Raw genomic sequence first — 13546 nt, forward strand, 5'->3', positions numbered from 1 at the left:
CTTGGGGCAGACAGACTGTAGGTGTAATACAGTACAGTTTAGTGAACCAGAGGCATTCACTAGTGCATTGGGGAGTGGGGGTGGCTGATATCAGGTGGCTGGGCTCCCTGCTGATTTTTGCAGCTTTCCTCTAGCACCACCCACTGCATTTCTTTGTGGTTGAGGGAAATGCAGCCCCCGTACCAGGTGGTGATGCATCTGGTTTGGAGGCTCTCAATAGTGCATCTGTAGAATGTCCTAAGGATGCAAGGGTTCAGGCCGAACCTTTTCAGCTTTCTGAGGTAGTAGAGGTGCTGCTGTGCCTACTTACATGCCTCAGTGGTGTCCATTGTCCATGTGAGGTCGTCTGTGATGTGCACACCGAGGAACTTAAAGCTACTGACCTTCTCCAGGGTGGTCCCATTGATGGAGATAGAGGGTGTGTACTCCCTGCCTCCTGAAGTCCACTATCAGCTCCTTTGGTCTTGGCGACGTTGAGGGTGAGGCAGTTCTCCCGGCATCAGTGTGTCAGCGCTCTGACCTCCTCTTTGTAAGAAGTCTCACCGTGGGTGGAGATGAGACCCACCACTGTCATGTCGTCTATGAACTTCATGATGATGCTGGAGCTCTTTGTGGCCACACAGTCATGGCTGTACAGGGAGTATAGGAAGAGGACTCAATACACATCCTGTACCGGGTCCAAAGTGGCAGGCAGGGGGAAGCAGATGAAGTCCTTGACTATTTTCAAAGCCCTTGCTGACAATGGGGGTCGGAGCAATGGGGCGGCAGTCATTAAGACAGGTTATCCTTGTGGTCTTTGGCACGGAGACAGTAGTGGACATTTTGAAGCAGTCAGGGACAGGGTGGGGGGGAGTGGTTGAGAATGTCTGCGAACACTCCAGCCAGCTGATTCACACACTGAGGACCCTCCGGGAGATGCCATCTGGCCCAGCAGCCTTCCTTGTCGAGCTTAACTCACAGGAAGCCAGAGAGCTTGGGGAGCAGTGGCATGCAGTCTCTCTGGGCAGGTGATGTTGTTTGCCTCAAAGCGAGCATAAAACATGTTCGGTTCTTCCAGGAGAGATACGGCAGTGTGGACATGCTGGCTTTCCCTCTGCACTCCGTTATGGTGTTCAGTACCTGCCACATGCTGTGGCCATTTACCTTAAATTGCAGTTCAACTTTGTCCCTGTACTCAGGCTTGGCTGCCCGTATTGTCTTACAGAGGACATAGCCGGATTGCTAGTATACCTCTGGATTTCTGGGAGCCCCTTGAACCTCACTGCTTATCCGGGGTTTCTGGTTACGGTATACCTTTATTGTTCTGGATGGGACAACATTCAGGATTTTCTGATTAATCTACAAACTGATTCCGCATATCCGTAGACGTTTTCGGAGGCTATGCTGAACATTTTGCAGTTCACATAATAATAGGATATATCATACATGAAAATCAGACTTTAAGTGCTTTGTTTGCAGTTTGTTTTAGAGTTTTATTCAAAGCTGAAGTATTTTCTGCATCTTCAGCTGTACTATTCCTTGGTCATGTTATACACACACACACACACACACACACACACACACACACACACACACACACACACAGAGTTGTATAAATGGTCATGAGTTGTGCGGTTGGGTTCCCTCACAGGTTTGTACTGCAGTGGGTGGGTGAAGCGTGGACCTACCGGCGTGATCGCCACGACGATGAATGACAGCTTCGACACCGCCCGGTCACTACTACAGGACTTAGAGGCTGGAGTGATTGACGCGTCTTCCGTGAAGCCGGGGTCAAGGGCTGTCCTCTCCTCGCTGGAGAGCCGAGGTGCGTTTCTCAAGCATTCTTTCATTTTTTTTTTATTGCAGATATGTTTATCACTTGTGATTCACATTGTCTTCTGGCAACGTTTAGTATGTTTGAACTACAGTGCAACACGACACCTGTGCTAATGATCCGATTAGCTACAGGTTGCTGCACGATATAGCAAGGGCCATATGCTGCAGCTGGCAGCGGTTATGTTAAAGCTGTACAGGACAACGACAATAAGAGAGACACACTCACAGTGTGAGACTGGAATAAAAATACAGGACGGCCGCCAAGCGAAGAAACGCGGTGTCCCATTCCAAGAGGGCCGACATGCAGCCTAATGGGGCAAGTCACGTTAAGTGGCCTGACGCAACATGCGATTCTGTGGTCGCACTCGCACAACCTGTTCGGCTTCTGAATAGTGTTACTTGTATTTCTGACAGAGAAGACAATGTGAGCAGCAAAATAATCATACCTGTTTGGTTTGTCCGCCCCCACAATGGAAATTCTCTTATACCGTTAAGATGGCTGCTTGTGGTTTGGCTGCTCCCCTGCTTGTCGGGACACTTGTTTATTTGGCTGTCGTCACTGTGCCTCTGTTTGCACAGGTGTGAAGTGGGTGTCCTTCTCAGACTGGGAGAAGATTGACAAAGAGGAGGTCAGAAGAGGCCAGAGAATAGGAAAGCCCAGGGAGAAGATCTTGGATGTAGCGGAGATGCTAAGGGTGGCCCACTCCTGAGGACTCCACTCAGCTTACACATAGCTACATGTCCAGTGCATCATTCCAAGTGAAGTAATTATAGAATATTCAGTTAGGAGTACCAGTGTTATGTGCAGTATTATTGAGAAACTGATTAATAGTTTGCCAGTTTTGCCTATTTTAGTTGATTTCATACTCTATTTTAGAGTATGATTCTTTTGTATTTATAAAAAGCACTTGAAGTGCCGTTAATCATTCAGTTCATCAAAATGAACTGTTTGACATGAATTTTCCCCTTTCACACAATTACCAAGTTATGCAAAGTGATATTTTACTGAAAGTGTTAATTATATTACACAACATCTTCCTTTGTGTCGGTTATTAGCCCACATCAGAAAGGCTCCATCTTTTGGTCTCAGTCACACCTAATGTCTCTCTTTCGAGTGGCTCGGTCGCTTCACTTCCACCTGCCTCCACATTCCACACCCAATGTGGAAAATTACCCAATATTAGCTTGAGGCAGGCCATAAACTATAAATAAATATAGACAGACATCAATGCAGATATTCGGAAGGCACTGCTGGTGTGCTGCTGGTCGCTACATTCTGAATAATGTTACTGATCAGACAGAACATAATATCCTACAGAGAGCAATTACAGCAGGTAACTCATGTCATTTACATCCCTTGTACTGAGTCTGATTGGTGATTTCTGCCTACAAATGTCAGGATTTTGCAGTTAAATCCTTATGTACTTGTTTAGCTAGACAATTTTCAGTCTCTGTAGGCATATGGGATTGTGACGTTCTTACACATATTTATCTCATTTACTCAGTTACTTGGCTCTCCTAGTGTGGGATTTTCAAATCTTCCCACTATAAAAATCAGCTTGGATACGTCTCACTTTGAGACATCTGGGACCTCCTTAACCAGCTGTACCTGGTTAATTTTCACATCTGTATGTGAAATCTGAATGTAAGCCAGCATAGGAATTTCCAGGGTACTTTCCAGACATTCTCCCTATTTCCTTCCTACCTCCAAACAATACTCCCTAACCAAAGGGACTGAGACTTCCATGTCCTTAAGGAAGCCTGTTTTCACTGCTCATGGCTGAGGAGAAAGCCGCTGAATGCCCACACTGAAAGCAATTACTCTCGCATTTCTTGGAAACGAGATGGATGTCTGGCAAATGATGCATGTTTCACTTTCTGTTATTTAACAGATGCTTGATAGAGACTATGTATTAGTGCAGGGGAGTCATTCACTATTAACTCATCTGAATGTGGCTGAACCAGGGAAGATGATCTTGTGAGCTGGGTCACTGACATACTGTACGATTGCTATACCTGAATAAGGGATTGGCCCTGGTTATTTTCAACAGTAGCCAGCATGTGCCTCAGTGAAAGAATGCTAACAAAGATAGCTATCATATTAAAAACAACAACAAAAAAAAAAAAGACTGAGATCAAGTAATATACCTGAATTTCTTGTTTGGTGATAAGACTTTTTGGTTCCTTAAATGCTTTAGTATCACAAAACTCATTTGGTTAGTAATCAACTGTATTTATTGCAAATAATTACACAGTATATGTAAATGCAGCACAGAAGACGAGCCTTGTCACTGATCGGATCAGTAAATGCCGTAAGTGGGTTCGTGCCCCTCGCGGTATCTGTCCAGGTATCGCAAGGGCTGACGATGTGGATACAGCTTCTGAGGCGGATGGTACGCAGGGGGCCGCAGAAACTCAAACACGGGCTCTTTCATGTCTGCGGAAGAACAAAGAGCATGGAAGCTGGTGCAGCCTTATCGCGAGTTTCCCAAATCTGATCCTCGGGGACCCGCACACCTTTTTGCCACCTGGAGCGGGGAGTGAGCAAAAATGTGGATCTATGGGTCGCCGCGGACAGGGTTGGAAACTCTGCCAAAAAGGGTTTGCAATGCCCACAACATGCAATAGATTTAATGCAGTTTTTCTTCAATCCAAAAAGTTTTTTTTTTTTTACCAGCACAATTACACGATTAAATGTGATCTATTGAAGGGTACGACAAAGGACTCACTCAGAAGGCCATGGAAGGTTTGGCTGACAGAGTCATCCCACTGCGACTGGAAAAAGGCCAGACCAGCAGGAGTCATGCTGTCCTGATGCGCCCTGTAAAACTCCAGCGTCTTGAAGGTTCGCTGATTCAAATTATGGCTTTAAAAGAATAATTTCAAGAAGTCAAAACGATACCTCGTACTTTTGGAATGAGAATCCATCCATCATCCAGCCACTTAATCTAGTTCAGGGTGACAATGGGCACCTGGAGTCTTTCCCAGGCAGTTTAAGGCACACGGCTGGGATACATTCTCATCTCAGGGCAGACATACATAATAAGGGATCGCTGGAGGAAACTGCATGAAAACCATGCAATACAGGGAGAACTCAGAGCCTCAACACAAAGCAGGGTGGATTGAAACCCCCGTATCCCCCAAAGGGTGGGAGGTAACAGTGCGGCCCACACAATTGCATAATGATGGGACAGTGGTTATCACATTTCCTCTAGCCTCTTCTAGAACTAATAAGCATTTAGGATGTTTGTGAGTTTGCAGTGCATCGTGTTTGTGCTGGGACTTACCATGGTGAGGGTCTGCAATCCCCTTGGAATTTGATGGGGCCGTCCTGCTTGAACAGGATAAAAATGAATCTGTGGAAGCCAGTGCCCTTAACGGGGAATGGGGGCAGGTACTGGCACAGCTCCTCTCCCAAATGAACTGCATTGCCCGGAATGTTCCCCCTGAGTGAAGATTATAAAGCTATCAAATCCATTTCCAGAATGAACGGTTTTAAATGCATGTAATGATCCCCTTTGGAGTACATTTTGTTGTTCTTTGTTGTCCTGTGCAGTTCTCAAAACATTAAATAAGGAAGAGGACGTCTAGTAAAACCGGTAGTTAAATTCCACAGAGGAAAACAGCCCACAGGCTCTCTACTCACAAAGACAGGCCATCTCCAAGCATGGAAATACTCACAGGAGCCAATGCACGTACTCCCCTTCGTTATCCTGCAAATGCTCATCTGTCAAACAGAGCGATGCACAAGTGAAGTGCAGCAAATGTGGGGGACAGCAATGAGCAGACGAGGCCCCTGCAATCACTCCAAACAACATTAGTGTTCTGAAGACTGTACTATGACTGCTACCTTACACATGTAAAACACAGTAACTATATTGGCACTGAAATTGTGGGTGGGGGTGGGGGGGGGGGGGGGGGGGGGCAGGTCACAAGATAAAACGGAGCCTGAAAGACCAGATTTTGGACAAAATATGCAGATATGATGCTTTGCCTATATGGCAGAATAGCTACAGCCTAGAAACATCCCATATCCAAACTGCTATAATCATGCAATAACTGCTAACAGCAGCTGCACCCTTCCACATTAACCACATCACACTTTAACTGCCGTTTCAAAAGTTCAGCTACATTTTATTTTTCTACCGCAGTTGGCATTTTGACCTTATATGGTGATAGGTTAAACATTAAAACGAACTCTACATGACCTTCAGCTGCATAAACAGAAATGCTTTAAAGGGAAGTGATTACAATGCCAAAGTTCACCTCTGTCTTATTTATTTGAGAGGCTGTAGAAACTGTTTTCTGTTTTCTTTTAGCTGGTAACTGGCGCCCTCGTGTGGTGGATATTAGATTTTCCTGCCACTTATCCAGGTTATGGGAACTCATTTATAAAGACTTTGAACGAACAAAATTAAGAGAGAAACATGTGCATCCACATTTATATAAAGAATGAATTTAAATAGAAAAACGTATCCTGAAGAAGTCTGCATATTTAGGAATGGTCCAGAACTGTCCTACCGACGTTTTGGAGAAAAGAGAAAAAAAGTGACATCCAGTGTTCAGATTAAAATGTGCATCAGTTAGTTTTAGCGTATTATGGCAAGTAAATGCTTGTGAATGATCATTTTCTTATATGCGATATACGACTAACATTCAGCATTTGTTTTATTGTTTTAAATGAGTGAATTTACGTATACAAATACATTTATTGCATACAATCTAAGTTAGAGGTGTGCATATCTGCGGGTCCTTGACCGAGGCCGTTAACCCCCAGCTCCCTGTGCACCCCAACAGGTGGCTGCCCTTTGCGGACGGCTCACTCTACAAAGAGCGAGTTGAGGGAGGCGTAAAGACTATTTCCCCACAGGGATCAATAAAGTATTGATAACAAATAATAATAATGATTATTATTATACTGAAAAGTCAAAGTAAACAGGCACGACCATGTGTGCATCCACATGTAATAAGTGTAATCATGTCACACAGCATCATCCTCATGGCGCATTAACGCAGCCGGATACAAAGGGACTGAGTATTTACAGATCACAAGAATTATTTTTCTAGTGATGATTTGTGGCTTAGCCATTTCAGACTGCCAAAAGCAATTCTGATGGTGTTGTTCGTGAATGAGCAACACCAAGAAATCAAATTGTTCCTGTCCATCTTTAAGTACTGACAACACTTGGATTTTTGACGACAGGAACATGCTGACAGATGAGTGATATCCCAGCACAAACGAGTTCCAATGCAATTTGCAGTGATGACTGACGTTGCTAATGTGGTTGACGCTATTCACTGCACGAACATCGCAATAAGCACCAGGAAGCAGCTTCACTCCATCAACGTGCAACTCATCAGTGATGCCAGCAGGGACCTAACAAATGCTGCACTGGAACCACAAAAGATGCTCCTATTTTAAGAAACGGCAATGTAGATCATAACGATTTGTAGGACAATTAATCCTTAATTAAAATTTCAGGATCGGGACAGCCCTACACACGGCTAATTCACTTTACTAATTTACTTCACCAATTTCTGGTGGGGATGGTGTGGTTTTTAAAGTGCACACACCTACGAATGTTTCAACGATAAGTGGGATTTATAAAACTTTAGGGCGTAAACCTCAGTTTACACAAGGTCTTATAAATCTTTTACTGCTGAGTTTTCGTACATAAATTCTCCTGCAAAGACAAATGAACTTTTTTATAAATTAGCCAAACTGTATGTCTTTGGACTGCATGAGAAAACCTTTGCATCTCGGGGAGAAATGCAAACTCCACATGCACAGTGGGGGTAGAATGCAAACCCTATTCAAACCATAAACCAGGGGTCTCCAACTCCGGTCCTGGAGGGGTTCCTACCGTCCAGTAGATTTTCTATCCTACCTGGCATCTGATGAGCCGCACCTGATCTCAGGTAAATACCAGGAACAGGTGTGGCTCATCAGAAGCCGGGTAGGATAGAAAACCTACTGGACAGTAGCTCTCGAGGACCGGAGTTGGAGACCCCTGCCCTAAACCACTGACGTGTGGCAACAGTGCAACCCCCTGAGCCCCCTTCCTCCCATCTGAACATGTACATAACAAAACATTTCCCATGTCTAATTATCAAAAATGCATTTCAGAAATAATTTCAATCGGAAAACAAACTTGTCAATCACCACAAAATGCAGAGTCGTCATTGTCTTACAATCATTTTTCTGACAGCCCCCACAGTACTGGGTGGGTTCCATACCTGGGCTGGTGAGGAGCAGAGTCCACAGTGCATCCGGATCCGTCTCGTAGTTCACGTTAGGAGCAGCCAGTGCCTGAAGTGAATCAAGTCACCATGTGTCCATGTCAAATCCCAGCTGTACAAAATCACGTTTCCTTTTACGTTACATTTATCTAATACTTTCGTCTAGTGATAAGGAAACTGGCCAAAACCAATAGCCGATTATGTAAAAAAACTGACACAAATACAAACTGTTTGGGTAGTTCTACTTAAAGTTTAAAGGTCACTCCACCCAAATTATCTGAAAAATAAATGTACATTCCAGAAATATAAAATATAGTGCTACATTTTATAACTGTGATAAACTCTGTAGCATTCCAGCAATAACTTCTGATTTTGCACTGAATTTTCTTTTGCTATCAAACTGTTGTGTTACTGACAGGCTAGTACAATTCACCAGCACTGCCGCCTTCATTTTTGGAACAGATTTGTTTTTCAGAAATTCTTCATACTCTTCACACTGTCTCACCGTAACATACACAATCAAATTCCTTGTGTTCAGATCTTTATTAGATCCTCCTTGTCAAATTTTAGCAGAGCGATGTTTGCAAAATGCATTTCCAACAACATTAAAATAATTCCACACTGGAGACATTTTTCTAATTGTTTAGTACATGGTTGTGCAAAGCAATGTGGGTCACAATTTTAAAGGGAATTATCGGCAGTAAATATCGTCTCATTTTTAATCACAGGCCAATGGCCGGTCGTTGCCGTATCGGCCGAGACCAATAGCTGGGGGATACCTTTGGTGCATCTCTACTTTCATGCGCAGCAACTTAGAGTAGAGGGCAGAGTAACAATTTATGTGCGCTCCATGGGATTTGAACCCACAACCTTGGTGTTGCTAGGGCAAGGATCTACTTTTTAAGTTACAAGAGCTAAACCTTTTCTCCTTTTAACCCGGCGGCCATACCTCTGTGGGCGTCACATGATTCCCATGATACACGTGTGTGCCGGGGCTATTTCCATAAGCAATGCGCAGCATGACTCGCGGCAGAAAGTACGCCCCAGGGAACAGGTCGCGGTAGACGCCGTAGTGCCTTGCGACGTTGTGCAGATGATAGGGACCAGCGGTGCGCTCCCATTCCGCTTTCACGCGATCGAGTGGGATGGTGACTGTGGAAAAACAGCGCGATACGTCAAGAAACAGATGACACAGGGACACCATGTCCTCAGGATGCCTCTAGGGGACGTGTTGCACATACATGTGAGCAGGCGTGAGGCCTTCTCCAGCTCTGGGTTATGTCGATTCTCCCTCATCACCCGATTTCTCTCCTTCACCTGTTCTTTACGGGACAGACGATGGGAGGCCAGTCCGATGTTCACCAGTGGGGCGTCTTGGCATTTGGGAGAAACACGCTTACATTAGTGGGTACTTTAAGGGCGGACGGCATGCAGGTATATCGCTTACATTCCCTGCAACGCTGCGGGTTAATTTTATTACCTTCGTCAGGGTTTTCCTCTTTCAGATGTTGTCTGTAAGTTCTCCACCAGCATTTCTTGTTCTTTGCCTCTTCGGCGACCCTCAGGTAGCGCGTGAAGCTGTCGTATCTTTTGCGAGCTTCTGGGTCACTCAGGTCGATGTCGTCGTTGGGCATGGGTCCCAGAGGGGTGGCTCGGCGCCATAATGTGCCTGAAATTTCACAGGAAACCCCACACGCAGTTATCAGAAAACAGGAATGCTGTCCTGGAATATTCACCCATCTTTCAAACTTTTATCCTGGATATTGTATCATGGATAGGGTCTTCGGCATGGAGCGGTGTTAGGCAACAGTGTTACCCTGTGAAGTGATATGCTGCCCTGGGAGTGTTATATTAATTAATGACGGGACACTTGAAGACGAGGCTTCAATTTCAGATGAAACCTCATTTTGCTTGTATCACTGTCAGAGAAACATGTGACCGGCAACCAACGAGGATCTCCATAGAGACCCGCTACTGCTTCATTCGCAGTTTCAGGTTATACACATGCCGTGTCATGGTTTGTATTGTGGTGAGTTCGAAGCCTAGGTTTGCATCCATCCATTGAAGGCATTTTTCTTGAAGAATTTCTCCATCAAGGCAAGTATCACATTGACTGAATCACGTCAACGACAGCATTTGCATCTTCATTTAGGGACTGCAAAACCGGACTGGCTTCAGTGTCACCAACTCTACATTTTACAGGAAAGTCAGTGCTTATACTTTTTCATACAGCTCCATTGTAAATGATGTGAGCCGTAGCTGAGCTGTACCCGCACTGACATGGCTGTGTTTACCAGCGGGGCCGAGAGCGAGACTAAACTGAGCTGGTCCTCTGATTGGTTGAAATGCACCAAGATCATGGTGATCTACGTCAACATGCATGGATTATCTGAAGGAAAAATAGGCATATTCCGTATATTATTCATTATTAGTTTTATCGTACATGGCGATGTACTGATGCATGCCCGATAACTCGGGGCTTGAAAATTCGAAAATGACTTGAGAAAGTGCTACAGAACAACTGAACAGAATAGATTCGTAATGCAAATCTAAAAAAGCTAATAACGACTCTGCTTGCTTTTCAGGCTAACATAACACAACGATTCTCACAGACGTGCTCGCGGAAAATATCACATAAAGTAAACCATGGCGTGCCTCGTGTGAACGGTAAATAAGCGTCGCTTCTGCTTTACGTCACTGTCGCTTGCCAGACATGGAAATGCCTTTGCTGAACCGAGCCTTCTGTAGCGCAAAATCGAATGGAGCTGCTGTCAATTCGCGGTCCCTGTATGCCAACGGAAAGGCGCCATTAGTGCAGTGGTTAGTATCCCTGCCTATCACTCAGGAGGCCAGGGGTCGATTCCCCAGTGGGAGGGGCAACTTCTACCAGGACATTAGGTATTTCTCAATATGCGTACTTGACTGCATTTAGATTAGATTATCCTTTATTAGTCCCATAAGTGGGAAATTTGCATCATCACAGCAGAAAGTGGACAGTACAAAATTAAAAAACAATAGAATAAAAACTGTACCAACAGTACAGTGCAAAAAGTACACTAAACAAATGTGTTCTTATGTACTTGTTGTACGTCATCTTCCACTGCCAAAGACCGGCTACAAAAGTAAAGAGAAGAGAGGATGTCCTCCTTCCTCCACCCTGAATACCAAGGATAAAATCGGCAGCATCCTCACCAAACAAGATCAATTCATTGCACCCCAAGTTCATTCTTGGGAAGCAGGTCAGCACAGACCGGTCTTGCCGAGACAACAAGTACAATCTTTGTGTTCCTGGTATTGAGAAACACCCATTCAGTGGAAGCCCAACCTGGTCCACTCCTCTACAGCAGATACATTTGTAATGTGCAATGTGCCTCAGCTGTATGACACTTTGGACAAAAGGGTCTGTTAAATAAAAATATGTAAATATAAACATGCTGTGGCACAATTTAGCAATTTTTAACTTTGTTCTACATGTCCATAGCAAGTACGTGCAAATACACTAATAATAATAATAGCATCATTATCATCTGTTACTTCATCCAATTTCTTACAACTAAACTAAATATGATCATTATAAACAAACCCGGATAAAAAATTTAATTTACTATTGGAAATAGCACAAAAATACTGAATTACAATGTCAGCTATCATAACAATGGTTAGATGAACTGGTGTGCACTGGTCTATGTACTGTGTCCCCTCCTGCTCTAACCATTTCTGAACAGCAGGGGACCCTAGTGATCATCCAAAGCCTCGAAAAATGAACCACCTTTCAACACAATTCACTGGAAAGCTTCAGTGTCTCTAGCATTATCTGGCCATAACTTTACTAATGGCCCAAATAAGTCCATTTGAAATCACACCTGATACCCCATAGTGTTTTTCCATCCATCCATCTATTTTCTATACCCACTTGTCCTATGCAGGGTCAGGGGTCCGGAGCCTGTCCTGAAAGCTATGGGTGCCAGGCCGGGAATGAGGTCACCCAGGACAGGGGCTCCAACCCACTGCAGGGCACACATGCCATAATCACCACAAAAAACAGCTCAACAAAATCAATGAATTTATGAAATTCGGCACTGAATTTAAATACCACTTTGAATTTCACTGGGCATTGCTAAACCTATGCCAAGAGAATCAGACCTGCTTTATGTGAGGCGTTCCCAGCAAGCTAAAATCCCATCAACAGCCACTAAAAACCCATAAATACAGTGATATAAAGAAATAACTGAATGGAAATTAATATGGACCTTTGTTGTCTGGTATGAAATAAACTTATTAATAAAGACAACCATTATATACTACTAGATAAACATTGTGATAAAACATTAGACCAAATTGTTTAAAGCTTGGCATTAATTTAACTGTTGAAGGGCAACATGATGGCGCTGTTGCCTCACACCTCCTGGGTTGGAAGGTTCAGATCAGCTCTGGGTTGTGGAGTTTGCGTCTGTGTCGTGTCAGTTTCCTGCCACAGACTAATAATATGCAGTTTGGCTAACTGGTGTCTTAAAATTGCCCAGTATGTGCATGTGTGCCCTGGGATAGACTGGCATCCCATCCAGGGCACACACCAGCCACATGCCCTATGGAACAGGCCTCAACCCTCCCTCCTGTGAACTTGACCAGGATAAGTGATTAGACGACAGATGCATGCACAGCTAATTCAAAATACTTGAGTGCTCAGATTTACTTTACTTTAAATGTTACAGCAAAGATTAAAATCAGAGATCAGAGAAGCAAGAAATCAAAGTTAACTGATGGCAGACGGTATTCACAGTGCAGAACGCATCCGAGTGCAGACCGACACAATATTAACAATTATTCCTTTCCGTATACAGCAAAATAATATTCCATAGCCCTTAACCTCAGCGAATTTTTCTGATAAAAGTTTTAAAGGAATTATTAATACAACAAGCGATTCTGATCTTAAGGGTTTGAGGAATAGATGGACTTACCATTGGAATAACAGATTACGCACTACATGTAAACTTAGGGTATATATAGCTGCTTTTAACTTGTGTACATGTTTAATGGTCGTGCCTGAGTCACCCTGGATGGATAGAATGGACGAGTTACACTATTTTGGGAAATCACAAATGCAGAACTCCGCTCACTTACATACATCTGCGCAGAAAACGAGCATATTTGACAAAGAACATGTAAAACTACATTACAACAATGCAAGACCAAATTAAATATGTAAGGTGAATTAGACCAAGAGATTATAAGTACTGGAGCAGCGTTATGTACATCACCGCAGAGATGCATAGCTGTCAATGCAGACTATTACAGGATAGCCTGCACGTAATATAGAATTTCGTTTACAGAGTTAAACGGATACATACCGGCGGTGCCAAAGCCCTTCACGTTACCGACCCCCAGGTCGGTCGGTGACCGCAGGGCAGCCCTGCACAACGTGCGCCACGCCATTTTCCCAGCCGGCGTGACGAAAGAGTGTGGTAACCTGCGGTCACATGACTACGTGCGC

General features: G+C 44.1%; 2 protein-coding genes across 3 annotated transcripts in view; one reads left to right on the forward strand and one right to left on the reverse strand.

The window, feature by feature from the left end:
* fdxr (ferredoxin reductase) overlaps nucleotides 1-2853 on the forward strand; it is a 29324-nt gene extending 26471 nt beyond the window's left edge. For both annotated transcript variants that reach the window (XM_049013298.1, XM_049013299.1), the window contains 2 exons: nucleotides 1631-1804; nucleotides 2395-2853. In XM_049013298.1, the coding sequence (XP_048869255.1) occupies nucleotides 1631-1804; nucleotides 2395-2525 (305 nt within the window). In that variant the 3' untranslated portion in view covers nucleotides 2526-2853. The remainder of the gene's footprint in view (nucleotides 1-1630; nucleotides 1805-2394) is intronic.
* Nucleotides 2854-4027: 1174 nt separating this feature from the next.
* mrpl38 (mitochondrial ribosomal protein L38) lies at nucleotides 4028-13535 on the reverse strand. Its single transcript, XM_049013309.1, has 9 exons — nucleotides 13404-13535; nucleotides 9536-9724; nucleotides 9297-9428; nucleotides 9005-9207; nucleotides 8053-8125; nucleotides 5497-5542; nucleotides 5103-5261; nucleotides 4545-4681; nucleotides 4028-4252 (listed from the first exon to the last, which is right to left on the reverse strand). The coding sequence occupies exons 1-9, from the start codon at nucleotides 13486-13488 to the stop codon at nucleotides 4116-4118; spliced, it is 1161 nt and encodes a 386-aa protein (XP_048869266.1). The 5' UTR covers nucleotides 13489-13535; the 3' UTR covers nucleotides 4028-4115.
* Nucleotides 13536-13546: the final 11 nt, after the last annotated feature.

The sequence above is a fragment of the Brienomyrus brachyistius genome, chromosome 5, assembly GCF_023856365.1.
Source record: "Brienomyrus brachyistius isolate T26 chromosome 5, BBRACH_0.4, whole genome shotgun sequence".
Taxonomy (NCBI): Eukaryota; Metazoa; Chordata; class Actinopteri; order Osteoglossiformes; family Mormyridae; genus Brienomyrus; species Brienomyrus brachyistius.

Bases quoted from the DNA above. Each gene is read 5' to 3' on its own strand.
- mrpl38 (XM_049013309.1), bottom strand. From the start codon at position 13,488: ATGGCGTGGCGCACGTTGTGCAGGGCTGCCCTGCGGTCACCGACCGAC. The intron at 9,208-9,296 runs GTATGTGCAACA...GTTTTTCCACAG, and splicing joins GGCCTCACGCCTGCTCACAT to TCACCATCCCACTCGATCGC. The intron at 4,682-5,102 runs GTAAGTCCCAGC...ATTCTTTTAAAG, and splicing joins GATTGCAGACCCTCACCATG to CCATAATTTGAATCAGCGAA.